Source organism: Urocitellus parryii, chromosome 8 (genome assembly GCF_045843805.1).
Source record: "Urocitellus parryii isolate mUroPar1 chromosome 8, mUroPar1.hap1, whole genome shotgun sequence".
Taxonomy (NCBI): Eukaryota; Metazoa; Chordata; class Mammalia; order Rodentia; family Sciuridae; genus Urocitellus; species Urocitellus parryii.
Window position 1 is genome coordinate 86011429 of NC_135538.1, and position 14463 is coordinate 86025891.

At 33.9% G+C, this 14463-nt stretch overlaps 2 protein-coding genes across 3 annotated transcripts in view; one reads left to right on the forward strand and one right to left on the reverse strand.

Annotated features, from left to right (window-relative positions):
* Positions 1-768, forward strand: part of B3gat2 (beta-1,3-glucuronyltransferase 2) — a 61841-nt gene extending 61073 nt beyond the window's left edge. The window contains exons 3-4 of the mRNA XM_026391321.2: positions 412-560; positions 642-768. Of these exons, the coding sequence (XP_026247106.2) occupies positions 412-560; positions 642-728 (236 nt within the window). The 3' untranslated portion in view covers positions 729-768. The remainder of the gene's footprint in view (positions 1-411; positions 561-641) is intronic.
* Positions 769-1186: 418 nt separating this feature from the next.
* Positions 1187-14463, reverse strand: part of Smap1 (small ArfGAP 1) — a 171906-nt gene continuing 158629 nt past the window's right edge. For both annotated transcript variants that reach the window (XM_077801688.1, XM_026391320.2), the window contains 4 exons: positions 9735-9862; positions 5651-5822; positions 4492-4799; positions 1187-2166 (listed from right to left, as the gene is read on the reverse strand). In XM_077801688.1, coding sequence (XP_077657814.1) covers positions 2032-2166; positions 4492-4799; positions 5651-5822; positions 9735-9862 — 743 coding nt within the window. In that variant the 3' untranslated portion in view covers positions 1187-2031. The remainder of the gene's footprint in view (positions 2167-4491; positions 4800-5650; positions 5823-9734; positions 9863-14463) is intronic.

Consider the following 14463-nt stretch of genomic DNA (forward strand, 5'->3'; position numbering starts at 1 on the left):
TGCTGAGTTTGATAAAAATACACAATGATGTTAAAGGGCAGGCAGGAAATGTGGATGATCTGGATCTCATACCCTAAGGATAATTAAGGTAGGTCCACAATTGTTCTAGTTGCACTGAGTTCAGAATATCAAAAGTGGCGTTATGATAATCTCTGTGAAACCTTTTATTAACCACAAACCAGGCTTCATATTTTATGGTAGATGTCCCATGGGTATACCTGTTTTGCACTGTAATGACTAATTTTCCTCTTGAGATGATAAAGCAGGTAATATTCCTATTAAACTTGGTAAACCAAAATATAACATAGTATTTGACATTTTTTTGATGTGACCAAAACCTCAGAAAAAAAGAAAAAGTACACCAATATTTTACTTTAATGTCATTTTTTTTTTTTTAAACTTTTCACAAAGGATTTGCTGTAAGTCTTCAAGTCATCTTGTCTAATCCAAAAGCTGTATTTAAGCGTCGTGGGTCCCAGCCAGGGATGCAAGAATCTGACTTTCTAAAACAGATAACAACAGTGGAAGAACTGGAACCAAAAGCAAATAACTGCACCAAGGTACTCATTTCACTTGTGCTGCTTGGCCTTGAGTATCAGCGCTGAGAATGTGGCTGCCCAAAATATTTCCCTCCCCTTTAGGTTCTTGTGTGGCACACTCGGACAGAGAAGGTTAATCTAGCCAACGAGCCCAAGTACCACCTGGACACAGTGAAAATTGAGGTGTAAGATGAAGCAAAAACTGGCACAGTCAACCTGGCCAGTGATGTGGAAGAGGATGACTGGTGTTTAGGATGCAGAGCATTCAGGTATTGTTTATTTTACTTCAGTACAACGGCCTTTATTGTCATCTGATGGACATCTGTCTAAACAGAGCTTGTCAGTTAATGTAACTAATTTGATGGTACAAAATTTATGTTTTGTCTTCATTTTTTCTGCATGTTTTCTCTCCAACTTAACTGGAGAATTTTTGTACAGTACAGCTAATGATGCAAAATACTTGCATCAATATCTTATTTAATTTTTCTGTTCTCCCCTCATTTGGCCTGATAATTGGTAGAACTGAATAGGTGTAATACTTGCCCATGACAAGTATTTTGTCAATTGAACATTACCAATTCCTAACTTCACATGAAGTAAATTTTGGAAGGCTTGTGGCAGTATTCATTATAGGAGGAAAAAAAAAAGTCCACAAATAAAAAGGTCTATGGATTTATCTGTTTAATATATAGGGAAATAACATTTTGTCAATACTAGGCACCATAAAATGTAAACACAATTACTGTCATAAACCTGGATATACCTTCAAGGATTAAAAGTGGCTTTTAGTTACCCTGTTTGCATATAGTGCAGAAAAAGGTCTTCATGTTAGCACTATGTACATAGGAAGAGATCCAAATTATAAGAGGCAGGTAAAATTCAAATTCTTTAAACATTCATTAAATTAAGTTTTATAGTAACATCCAGGTTTATCTTCCTTTCACTAACCACGTTCCCTGTTAAGCACATCATAACAACAGCACAGTGAAGTGAATGATGAAATAAAAGAATTTTGATACACTAGAAAACAGTGCTCAGTGATACATTTACATTCTATTTATATGATTAAACATTTGATCATACAGTACCTTCCTACAGGATTACTGGCTAATTTGGGGGTGGGGTTTATACTGTTAGAGGTATTACTAACATGATAACTACTTCCCTTATATTGCAAACATTAGAGCTATAATTTTATTGAGTAAAACTGATTATGCAAGTTGACTGAGCAGCTTCTCAAATAATGTAGTTTTATGAGATCATGGGAAACATGAGCAAAGCTGCCCCTGACATAAAATGGTTCTTCAACCTGCTTTTCACCACATCAAATTTAATCAGTAACAGACCAACACGGTCAATCAGGTAATTCCTAATATGAACAAATGGGGGGAAAAGAAAAAAAAATATATGTACATGAATAAACAGGGGAACTAGATGCGTTTTAGCAAGGAATGTCAGGTGTTAATTCTGGATGAAACTTGTATTGCAGTTTTCATTTCCACAGTTGTGTGCTCAGAGTCTGACCCGATGAGCTTCCAGACCATCCTGCTGTTGTGTTGGGGGGCTGGCCAAAACCTGCTGCAGGGTTTGCACTATTGATACTCATGCCAGCCATTTGCTGATTCATCTGTGAAACACACAAAAGACTTAGGATTACTTCATTTTCAGTTCTTGCTTCTTTAGCCACAGTTGGGTATTTTTTCATCAATGTGAAAATTAGTTAAAGCACTTAGTCTTTCACCTAACATATACATATTTCTTTACAGAAAGCAAATACATACTTTGTTCCCTTGTTATTTTCTTCCACTTTTTAGTATTAATCTCAATCATTTTCATTCATTTTCTAGATCCAATTTCTTTTTTTTAATATTTTAATTTTTTAGTTGTAGTTGGACACAATACCTTTATTTTATTTGTTACATGGTGCTGAGGATACAACCCAGGGCCTCACATGTGCTAGGCGAGTGCTCTACCACTGAGCTACAACCCCAGCCCTAGATTCAATTTCTTATTAACCCTAACTGAATGGGGAGAGAACAATCTTTGAATTTGCATATGGGATTATATTATAAAATGAGTCCATTACTCTTTATTTTGAGATACTGTACTAAGAACTAAGAAAATTTCATAAAGTAAAATATTCTAAAATTATCCTATAAACCTAGCATGATGGCTATAATTCTCTATTAAAATCTTAAATGGGTCTTTATACTTTCTAAATATTAAAGTTCATAAAGAACATTTTTCCTCTTTGTTCTAACAACACTAACAGTTAAAATTTGCAGTATGAAATTTCTTCCAGATTGGAGTCAAGTATATTTATAAGCAAGCCTCTTAGCCCTATGGTTCCTTACTCTCAGGATTGGTGATAAGAGAAGGAAAGGCAAAATTTTAACATGTACAGAGTGAATTCGAAACCTGTGCTCAGGGTAAGATTGTATTCTATTTGCAATTTCTGAAAGACAAGAACAACTACATTGCTGATCAGACATAAGTGTCTGAAGAGCAGGCAGATTACATTTTCATACCTACTGAAGGATATTTTAACCACTTTATCATTGGCCAATAAATTTCACTGACAGTGCAAAAGGGCGATGCTATTCTCCAGCACACTATCTGAGAGTTAGGCCAACATTAACTCCTTATGGGTTAATCTGCACCTAAATCTGAGCTGAATGTGTTAGCACTTTGGCCACATAAAGCTGTGGCTCAAGTGGTAGCACGTTCGCCTGGCATGTGTGCGGCCCAGGTTCGATCCTCAGCACCACATACAAACAAAGATGTTGTGTCCACCGAAAACTAAAAAATAAATGTTAAAATTCTTAAAAAAAAAAAAAAAGCTGTTACTGATATTTAGTACTTGAGATTTCTAGAAACTTAAGATTCCTAGAAGGTAGAGACTTCTGTGAATCACGAGTGTAAATAAATAAATAAATTGAAACATTCATATGATATATAATAATTCTGCTACAATCATTAGAATCAAGACTATTCCCTGAATGTTCTCAAGGTAAAACTCTGATCACTTAGAAACCAAGACCACCAAATGGGGAAGAGGAACATAAATCTAAGTCTAGGAGCTTTTGTCTATGGAGCTAAATTCAGAACACAGTGCCTAAGATAGAAATGTTCTCTTGGCTCTAAATAAACTTAGGTAGAAAAATAATTTTATAATATGAAGGAATGTCTGAGACAAGTACAGACTTTTCATACCTTATGGGAATTCTTGAGCCAGTGGATACACTTTAAATATAAAGTCATTACAGATCATATAAAAAGGAAATACAATTTTACAAGGGTTACTGAACAAAAAAAGTTTCTATAAATCCATGGGCAGTAGTCACAGGACTTGAAGACAGCTTTGATCCCTCATAAAATTGTGCTTTGATAATATTTTCTCATCTGTGAAAGTTAAGCAAAAAAGATGCAAAAATTTGCCGGTACAATGACACACACCTGTAATCCCAGTAGTTCAGGAGGCTGAGGTAGGAGGATTATGAGTTCAAAGCTAGTCTAAGCAACTCTGCATCACCCTATCTCTAAATAAAATATTTTAACAGGGTTGGGGATGTGGCTCAGTAGTTAAGTAGTGCCCCTGGGTTCAATTCTCAGTACTAAATAAATAAATAACCGGTAAAGATAGGTTGGTCTAAGTAGACTTCAAAAACATCCTACTAGGGAGCTAGGAAAAGCCTGACGCTAACCTCAAAGGTGGCAGACAAGAAGTCTCTCATCATGCCTCAGATAAATTTCTAGCTATTATAAATAGATTAGGCATTTTTACCATGACAGTAGTGTTACAATCTGAAATGAAGAAAAAAGGAACCTAACAGTTCTTTACAAAATACTTTAAAAAATAGGGACAGTGACAAAGCATTTCTCTCTCTGATGCAACTTTTGATCTTATATTATCCCTAGTCAATTTCCTTGAAAGAGAGTAAATGACTCCTACCTGTGAGAGGCTCCACTGAGGCTGTTGAGCTTGTGGGAGGCCAAACTTACTCTGAGGTGCACCCATCTGTCCTACCATTCCTCCTTGAGGGGCAACAACATTTTGAGGAAGTGGCATCACACCAGTTTGTGCATTTCCCATAAACCCATTAGGCATGGGCATGCCCACCATCATGCCTGTACTCTGTCCCATCACATTTCCTAGAAGGCTGGGCGCTGCAGGCACAGGTACACCCATTGATGGAAAACCTTGAAATGCAGCCGGTGCTTGTGAGGTAAATGGTATATTTGTGGGTCCCATAAACACACCTGTAACACAAGAACCATGAAGAGAAAAATGAAAAAGAGGGCCATTGTATATAGTTACACTCACCTCTATAGACACAGAAAAAGGATTACGATTTTCTGATATACCTACAGCAAAAATTTTCACTCTGATCTGGCTGTTTTTCCTCCTACGAACAGCCCAAACCTAAACGTTCAGAGCTGTTTATTTCTAGAATAAGCAAATCAGTTATTAACCTGAGAAAATTTAAATAGAAAATAAAACTCTCAGGCAATAGCCACATTAAATACCTCCACTGTAAAGACCAAATTACTCAGCATGAGAGTATCTGCTTTCTCTGCTGACTTGCACTACATGTCTCCCAGTACCAAACAGGCAAATGAGAGTTGACTATATTTGGCTTTATAACGAAGTAGTTGGATTGTTATACAATTTCAGCCCATGTGTGAAATGCAACTCACTATTTAAGAGGAAATGGTCTAGACAGATTAAAACTGAATAAATTTTATGCTAGTTTTTCATTGTAATGACAAAACATTTCAAAGATTTTGGAATCATGTAATAATTCAGACTGCTTATTGTTTACTTACAGTAGTACATAGTCATAAACTTCCTGTAAATAAAATTTCAATAATTCTTCAAAGATAATCCATGTCCTATAAACTTGTGAAAAAATATTAAGTGATACATGAACAGCTTGTTAATTCTAACTGAATAAAGTTTTGTGAATTCTGTACTTGACTTTTAATCACGGCAACAAAAAAAAGCACCTACTACCATAGGAAAATAGGGAAGAAATATAATAGAAGTAAAAAGGATGTACTTCTAGTAATGTTACTGTGATGTATTGAAAGCAGATTTCAAAATTAATTACCAGGAGTGCTTTGCTGTTGAACTGTTCCTGTACCATACAGAGATAAGATGGAGTCTTTGGAGAGTTGCTTCTTTGCTACTTCTTCTGATTTTGTAGTTGGCTCAGTGAACAGATCCAGATCCCCAGATGTTACTGCAGACAGGGTGGCAGCTGCTGGTACAGAGGACGTCCCCTAAGATAAACACCAAATTAAGCTGATGAATTCTGTATAGTAAAGCTTAGCTTGTCTGTTACTTAAAATCCAAATAAAGTTATGAAATCAGGAATTAATTATAGAAGGCAAAGTGGTAACATTCAAGAGGATCATTCACAAGGCCTGCATGCAAAAACATCTAAAGGTAACAATGTTTCTTAATTTGAATCTGTTCTTGTACAAGGGGGAGACTGAAGTTCTTTCATAATAAACTGCATTTACCAACTAGGTGGATGGAGAGTTCTTGCTCATTGTGTTACACAACGAGTCCAACAATAGTTACATGGATATTGTCTGAGGACCACCACTATTTCAAAGAACTGATATTCCTTGGGATACAGAACATTTCTACCCCTAGCAGACTGTAAGATGGTCCTGCAATGGTTGACTAAAAGGTTTTACATTTTCAAAAGCTATATTGTAAGATTTTTACATAGTCAATTTATACCTAATTATATGAGTTAAATTATAGCAAAACTTTGACCACCTATAACCTGTACTCCATTTGGAGGCAAATGAGCATTCACAAACATGTCGATATTTAATGTACAAAATTTTCAATAATCTATCCTGAACATACAGTATTATACAATTATGACCAATAATCTTGTCTGTGATCTTTGTATTCAAAAACTACTTAATCACATCACATTTGTTTATATGCATTTTCAATATAAAGAGTTTCGAAGAATTGTCTGAAGACTTATAATTTGAGAAAAATCTTTACTAGCTTTTATAAGGTGAACATCAAGTTAATGTCCTGGTTAAAGTACCATGTAATAAATTACCAAATATTCTATTCACAAAATAGGTAGAACAATATTTTAAATCTATTATCACTAGTTAAGCAGGAATTAAGAGATACAAAGAAAAAGGCACCTTATTTTGCAAAAACTCTGTAATATGTAAGAAATCAGCCCTAACAGAATGCCAAACATACCAACGCCCTTGAAAAAAACATATATTAGCTAACAATGAAAAAGCAAAGATCACAGAGTATAACAGCATGGGTTACAGCCAGCTTGGCAATACTAGAACCTTAGCCCCATGAATTAGGACAGTGTCACTTCACTTCTTTCCTGATAAGCTTGAGACCACAAAGTGTGTCGCACAATGGCAGGGTTAAATACTCAGATAACAAAGTAAGTACATCACTAAGTGATCTTTCATCACATTTACTTTCTGTTCATTCTATGAATCTGTTCAACACGCTGGGGTCTATTCTGTGTGAATGAAATGTCACCATAAGAAAACAAAAAACGGTTGGGTACACTGATTCAGTCTTATACATAAGCAGCCTTACTGTTAATGTTTACATGATCTAAACATGTTAAGTTTCTTCTGAAGATAAGTAACATGGAACATCTACCTCAATGTGGACAGTCTAAAAATGGCCAATATAAACAGCATAGCTAATAAGCACTCAAATGTCCTTTTCTTGGCATTTCATTTGCCAGCACTACATCCCCAGTAAAAAAGGAGATTAGGTTTGCTTATCAATAACATTTCAGTAAGTTGCAGAGGCCTCTAAACAAAGGCTTTCTGGATGTCTGGAATTCCAGGGCTAAGCTAAGGATAGACTTCAGCCCTTGTATAAGTCTAGATACTATTGGTGTGTATATGTTTGTGATAGATAGGAAAGGGGCTTCTGTGTTACTGCTAGGGCTTGAACTGTTCCCTTAACTCCTAACATGTATATATCATCAGTTGAGGTCAGTTGAGTATTTGCAGGCCCCAGAAAGGTAAAGCAGATGATAAAAAAAAATCAATCTACTTCATATTCATGAGTGGGAAAATCTTTTTCTAGAATTTACACATACTTATAAAATAATACCAAGAGTGAAAGAATAGGGTTCAGAGTAACTCATAATCTTGGCATTCAAACTAGGTTAAGCTCAATATCATACAATTAAAAACCTACCAAAATTAATAAATAACACAATACCAGTACATATGTAAAATCTTGTACTCGATTTTCAAAGGTATTATTTTGAAAATGTGCCTAGGTTTTAATTTTTACATGTAATTTAGATGAAAGGCAATTCTGTTCACCAAATATTCCCCCCAAAAGAATCAGATGTGATTAAAAAATTAATCCTGTTATCCTATCAGGTAAGAATGCATGAAGCCAGACCTGCCTCTCCTATAGCAAGCAGCTATGCTCCACACTCCTTTCTTATGATGCTACTTGTACTTAAGATTTAAATGGTGCCAGCATTGTTCTGCTTGCTGCTACGATACTGAACAGAACATGTGAAGTACACTGAAGCAAAGCAACTTGTACCTCAGTGGAATCTGAAGAAGTCTAGCAGACGTAACTGCTCCACTACAGAAAACCAGACCAAAATAAATCGCTTTTCATGTGCAGATTGTCAAATATACTAAATGCTTCTTTCCGAAAAAGTATTTAGACAATTTTTTGTTTCATATACACCCATGCCTGCACAAATTCAAAAAGTAATATTAATTAACTGAAAGAATAATTTTTTGTCCCTCGTTTTATGTGTGTTCCAATAGTATGAGAAAGGCAAAGCCATAAAATGTTACTAAGAAATATCAACATGTTCAACTGTAGTGGTAAGTACACAATAACTATCATAACAAAAATGTGTAGTAAAAAATGTCTTAAGTTTTCTTAATGACAGACTTTTTATTAAAACTACACCCATACAATTCAGATTTGGCTCAGGTTTTTCTTTTGGGTAGTGTGGTGGTAACTGGGAATCTAACCCAGAAGTGCTTTACTGTTAAGCTACATCCCCAACCCTTTTTAAAAATTCTTAAATTTTGAGACAAGGTCTTACTAAATTGCTAAGGCTGGCCTTGAACTCTCGTTCAGCCTCCTGAGTCACTAGGATTATAGACATGCACTACCACACCTGGCTTGGCTCAGTTTTTACACAGAAAGGAAGCATTTGTCTCAAAAATAATGCTGTTCTGAAACAAAATAGATTTAAAGTTTATTTTTAAAAGTTGCTTGTATCCTAAAAGTTCATATATTTTCCCTATAGAAATTCTACGTAATGTTAAGAAGGCAATTCAAAATTTCTTCACCATTAATACTTTAAAAAATCTTGATCATTAATATTACTACTCTTAATTTTTTTAAAAAAATATTTTTTTAGTTGTAGTTGGACACAATACCTTTATTGTGCTGAGGATCGAACCCAGCACCTTACACATGCTAGGTGAGCGCTCTACCTCTGAGCCACAACCCCAGCCCCTTAATATTGTTTTAATCATGAAAAAAATAAGAAGGTAGGTTTTAAGGCATAATTTATTTTTAGAAAAAATAATATGTGGCCTGGGTTGTTTGTACCTCAGTGGTAGAGCCTGGCATGTGTTGGGCACTGGGTATGATCCTCAGCACCACATAGAAATAATGAATGAATGAATGAATACATAATTAAATTAAAAAAGAATATATTTGCTGGAAATTCTTATCCAAGTCAAAATTTACAAATACCCACAGTTTAGAAACCTCTGAAATAAGAGATCTTGCTGATCTCAAGTCAGGATGAGCTACCCTGAGTTTTCCCAATTGTTCATTTTAAAGGCTGTTGATTCCCCAGAGCAAGAGTTAGAACTTTAGATACAGTAACTATTTTATGCTTTATGGGTCAGTCATACAGTCTCTACTGTAACTACTTCAACTCTGCTTTTGTAATAACAAAGCAACCAAAGACAATACATAAACCCAGGGGATTGACTGTGTTCCAATAAAATTTTATCTGTAAAAACAAGCTGCAGGGTTAGTTTGCTAAGCCTGGGCCTAAAGAACAGAAGGCTTTCAAATCAGTGACTGCTCAGAAACAATTATTTTAAAATTCTTGAAATGTTTCACAAAGGAAATTAGCAGTAACCACATAAAACCACATGTTTACCATGTACCTGAGCAGGGGGCATGACAGTTGCAGGTAAAGGATTGGAAATCATTGGTCCAAAGATGTCCAGATCATCATTCAGGGCTGGCACTGTGGTTGTGTTCCCATTGGTTACTGGTGCCTCAGCAGGGCCATCTGAAAAAAATAGACTTCTATCAATGTAGAATCTCTTAAATTATTTGAAACATGGCATTAACTTTAGAAATAAGTGATTTTAAAAAAGAATTCAAATACATGTCCCCATTTTACCATAGGATTTACCCCCCCAAAAAGCCATTTTTAGTTTTCTTTATTCTCCCAGTGAATAAAGCATATTTCACTGGATTGTTGGCCTAGATCCAAACAAATGTCCTATTTACAATATTCTGCATGCTGATTTTCTGGAGATCACATCATTTGTATCTACATTCAAAATAAATTTTGTGTATAACTGATTACAATAAATAAATTCTGATGATTTAAAATAGTTAAAATGTTGCATTTTAAAGTCACAATAAGGAAAAAAACTGATAGAAAAACCAAAACATATACTTTAAGTTGATCCTACCAAAAACATTTATAAAACTTTGAAATAAATCCTTTATTTAAGCACAGCCATTATTAGTGATGGCAGCTAATGACAGAAACTCCAACAGATCTTCCTACTGAAAAATTCAAATTAACAAAAATTTAAATGTCAATAATTATATAATTTACATAATTTAAATAATTTTATATCTCCTTTTCATGTGCTTGAACAAATAATTTGCAAGGTATAAGGGGTGGGAGTTGAAGTGCAGTGGAGAGAGTTTGTCACAGCATTCCAGGAAATGGAATAGCCCCCATTCAGTTTTCTTTGGGCATAACCAAGTAACAGTTCAGAAAATTGTAACTCCAATCTCTTGGGACTTATATCCTAATCAATATTCTATTTGAACAATTTATGATCTCATTTGATCTCTCTTTGATTGACTGTGCCCTCCTCAAAGGTAAATCTAACATCTTTACACATTAGATAGGAATGTCTTGTGTAAAGCAGATACTTAAAGATTTGACAAATTTAATGTTTTCTACTTGCTGCATATTTCCTCTATATAAATAATAGAAACTGAATTTTTTATTTCCCTATTTTAGTGTCAGTGAATTACAAATAATCCTTAATATCAATGAATGGTCATAGTCAAATATTTTTTACTATTTAATTTATATAAAAGTAGATAATTTGGAAAATAATAACTGCCAAGTATTTCTCAAGGCATCTTCAGTGATGACATGGTCAGAATCATAAAAAGAAATATATTTACTACAGACATGTGTTACATAATGTCTATATCAAACACTATCAACAACTGAAAGATAAAGCAATAAAATGATGCACAGATAATTTCAAACATACAGAATTTTAGACATCATTTTTTTTCCATTTCTGTCTCTTTAAAATGGCAGCATTTTGAAGTTAGACCTCTGTAAAGAGTTATGAGTTATCTTATGTTTCTCATTCATTATAAATTTTTTTTATAATGACCAGAAATAAATTGACATTTTAAAAGGACAAGGTATTCTAGAGTTAAAATCAGCTAAAGAAACTTTTTTTTTTTTTTGTAATTTCTACAACATTTCAGAGAACAAACCTCATATAATAATGACAGGAAAGCCAGTGGTGCTCTTAACCCAGAAGCAAAGTTGGGGATGGGGAAACAAGTTCATCAACTACAATGCTAACTTCTATCATATGTACAAGGAAGCACTTTAAACTATATAATAAACTATAACTGTGTATATATATTTAAGAACCAAATATAAAAATTACACAAGCACAAGTCCTCTAAAACAAAAAATTCAACAAAAAGTACAAAAAGCTGACAAGCTGAACACAAGCAATTATTTCTAGTTTTCAATTAATTTATTTTTTGCCTTTTCAAGTAACAATTGGGATGGATTTATGAAAAAAAAGACTTCAAAATGAGAAAATACTAAATACATTTTTTTGGCAGTGAATTGAGAAAATGCTATCAATTGACTTTTACCACAGAAAATGAGTGTACTTCACAGAATGACTGCTGTGCCCAGGATACACTGTGAGAAAACTGGGAGGTCTCTCCACTACAAGCAAATGATGTTTTCATTGCATTTATAAAATTGTACATCTTTTAGGAATTTTAAGTCTGTTCAAAATAGCATGTGATACTTTGCTCAGAGTATTTACTTACTTACACTTTCAAATCTAAACCCCAATTGGTATATAGTAGTGCATTAATTTATCAAAGAGCAAACAGGACATTATTTGGTTTTTGAAGTTTTGTTTTACGCTTCACATCCCTCAGGACTAAATACGTGATTAATAACTTCTCTAGTGTCACAGAGCTAAACCAAAGCCTTGGATTGTAATCTTATTAATTTTCATTATAAAGGCAACACATTCTTGAAAAAGATTCAAGCCATGAAAAATGGAGAAATCAAAAAGGCCCCATGATGGACAGTGATGAGGGCTGCAAAATAACTTGAATATAATTAATACCACTGATTGTACATAGTTAAAATGGTAAATTTTATGTTTGATGTATTACAATTAAATTCAGTTTAATTGAGTACATAAGAACATATAAAAACTACCTTCTTTACATAAAGTTATGTATGTGTAGGTGGGAGGTTTGCATTCTTTGATATTGTATATCATACAGTACGTAATGACTTATTTATTCAACTCGTGATTCATGGCCATTTATATAGTTTCCAGATTTTCATCATAACAAAAGCAGAACATCCCATTCCTTAATATGAATTATACACAGTTCATATCTGTTAATTATAAGGTAATGCAGCTCAGTTTTTTTACACCATATTGAAAACAGGTCTCATTCTGTGTTTTTATGTTAATTAATATTTTAAGACTGGCCTCTTGTATTCCACACAAACAATACTGAACTCTCTTTGTAATCACCTACCATTGGTTAATGAAGCTGTCATGAATGTCAATTCACCTAAGTCTGAGGGGTTTTGAAATACTTTGGAATGAAACAAAGGAAGTGCCTGCTTAGGGACAGCTATCTTTGTGGAAAGACTGATAAAATTTTTAATTGACTGGGAAAGATTTTCTCATGCCTCCAAAAACCTGAGGTAAGAAACCTTCTCCCAAGACAAACAAACGTTTTCTTCTAGCCAGATATCTTGTAATGAGCACAGGTGATTTTTTTCTGTTCTCATACATACAACATACCTGCCCCTCTTTTCTTTTTATCCTGGTCTTCTCCCTATATGATCCCTTCTGGATTTCATTCCTAATGATCTTCCTTGTTACTACAAAAGCTACACATTCATAAAACTGTTGAAAACATATTCTTAACCTAAATGAAAATTTCTCAGCATTGCAAAATCAGTAAATAAAAGTTCCCAATGGAGGTTCAGTGTTTGCTAATCTTACAAAATACATTTGGCTTGCTAAACACATTTCTTTAAAAAGAAATTTATTTTGAATAAATTTCAATTTATTTTGAAGGTCATTGTGTTTTTAATTTTTAGTATTAAAAAGGGCAGATAAAGACTCATTATCATTACCATGATTATAAACATCACATTTATCCTGGATGTTTTGAAACATCTCCCTTAACTATCTCCAGTTACAGAAACTAGGGCACAGAGAGATTAAAATACTTCCTCAAAGTCACCTAGTTAAGCAGCAACATTTGTACTTATGTGTACCCCTAGACTAGTGATCTTTTATTTACCATATCAGAAGACATGTAATTATAAGTTACTTAGTTATAAAGAAATCACTTAAAATTCTGAAAATTAAAAACCAATTTAAAAATAATTTACATTTGTTATAAGTCTGAGAATAAGGAACATAGTGAAAAAAATCATTCTAGACTGTGCCTATATATTTCATCTCCCCAATCTACCTTTGTACCCTGGCCAATATCTTCTAAATTTATAGGGGAATAATATAGAAGGGCATGATCATCAACAAACAAACTAGGCTAAGGGAAGAAATTGGGATATAATCAGCACTCAATGAATGAAGAGTATTTCAAATCACTGGGTGTTAAATACATTCTTTTGATCAAGGAACCACTAATAGCACTGTCCTTGCTGACTGAATTAAAGCTGAGATCTCAAAAGTGACAAAATATCAAGATGTTGAAAAAAGTTTTCAGAGAAATATTTCAAAAACTTAGAAATAATAAGCCTTATTCAAATTAAATGGCTTACATGGGGTAAATCACCATATTTTAAAATATTTAAATTAATATAGGTTATGTCTTGTTTGTATATGTGAGTTTGAATATATGAGTGTGTATGCAAACACACACACATACACAGGCAAATGGAAACTTGCAACCAACTACATCAAGCCTTCTTTGAGATAAAGGGTTATTTACAAAAACAGGTAATCAGGATTCACCTCAAACATATCTTTGTGTGTTCCTTGCTCAGTTACAAAATGGTGGTGGGAGCAGCTAGCAACAGTAGGAGGCAGCAGCCCCCTTTAATCAGTATGCAGAAACAGTAGTTGGTGGACAATAAAAATAATGGGAGATCTAAAGTACAAGAAATGCCTCAGGCAAATGTCAGAAATTTAGCTGGGACAACAACATAAAAAAACGATAATGAAGCACAAAGGACCCCTTGAAAAGGCAATGCAGTAAAATGAAAGAAAGAAATTAGGACAATGCAGAAGAAATTAGGACAATGCAGTAAAATGAAAGGATTTCAAACTTAAAAGGCATCAAATGTACAGTTAGCAGTTTGTGGGTAAC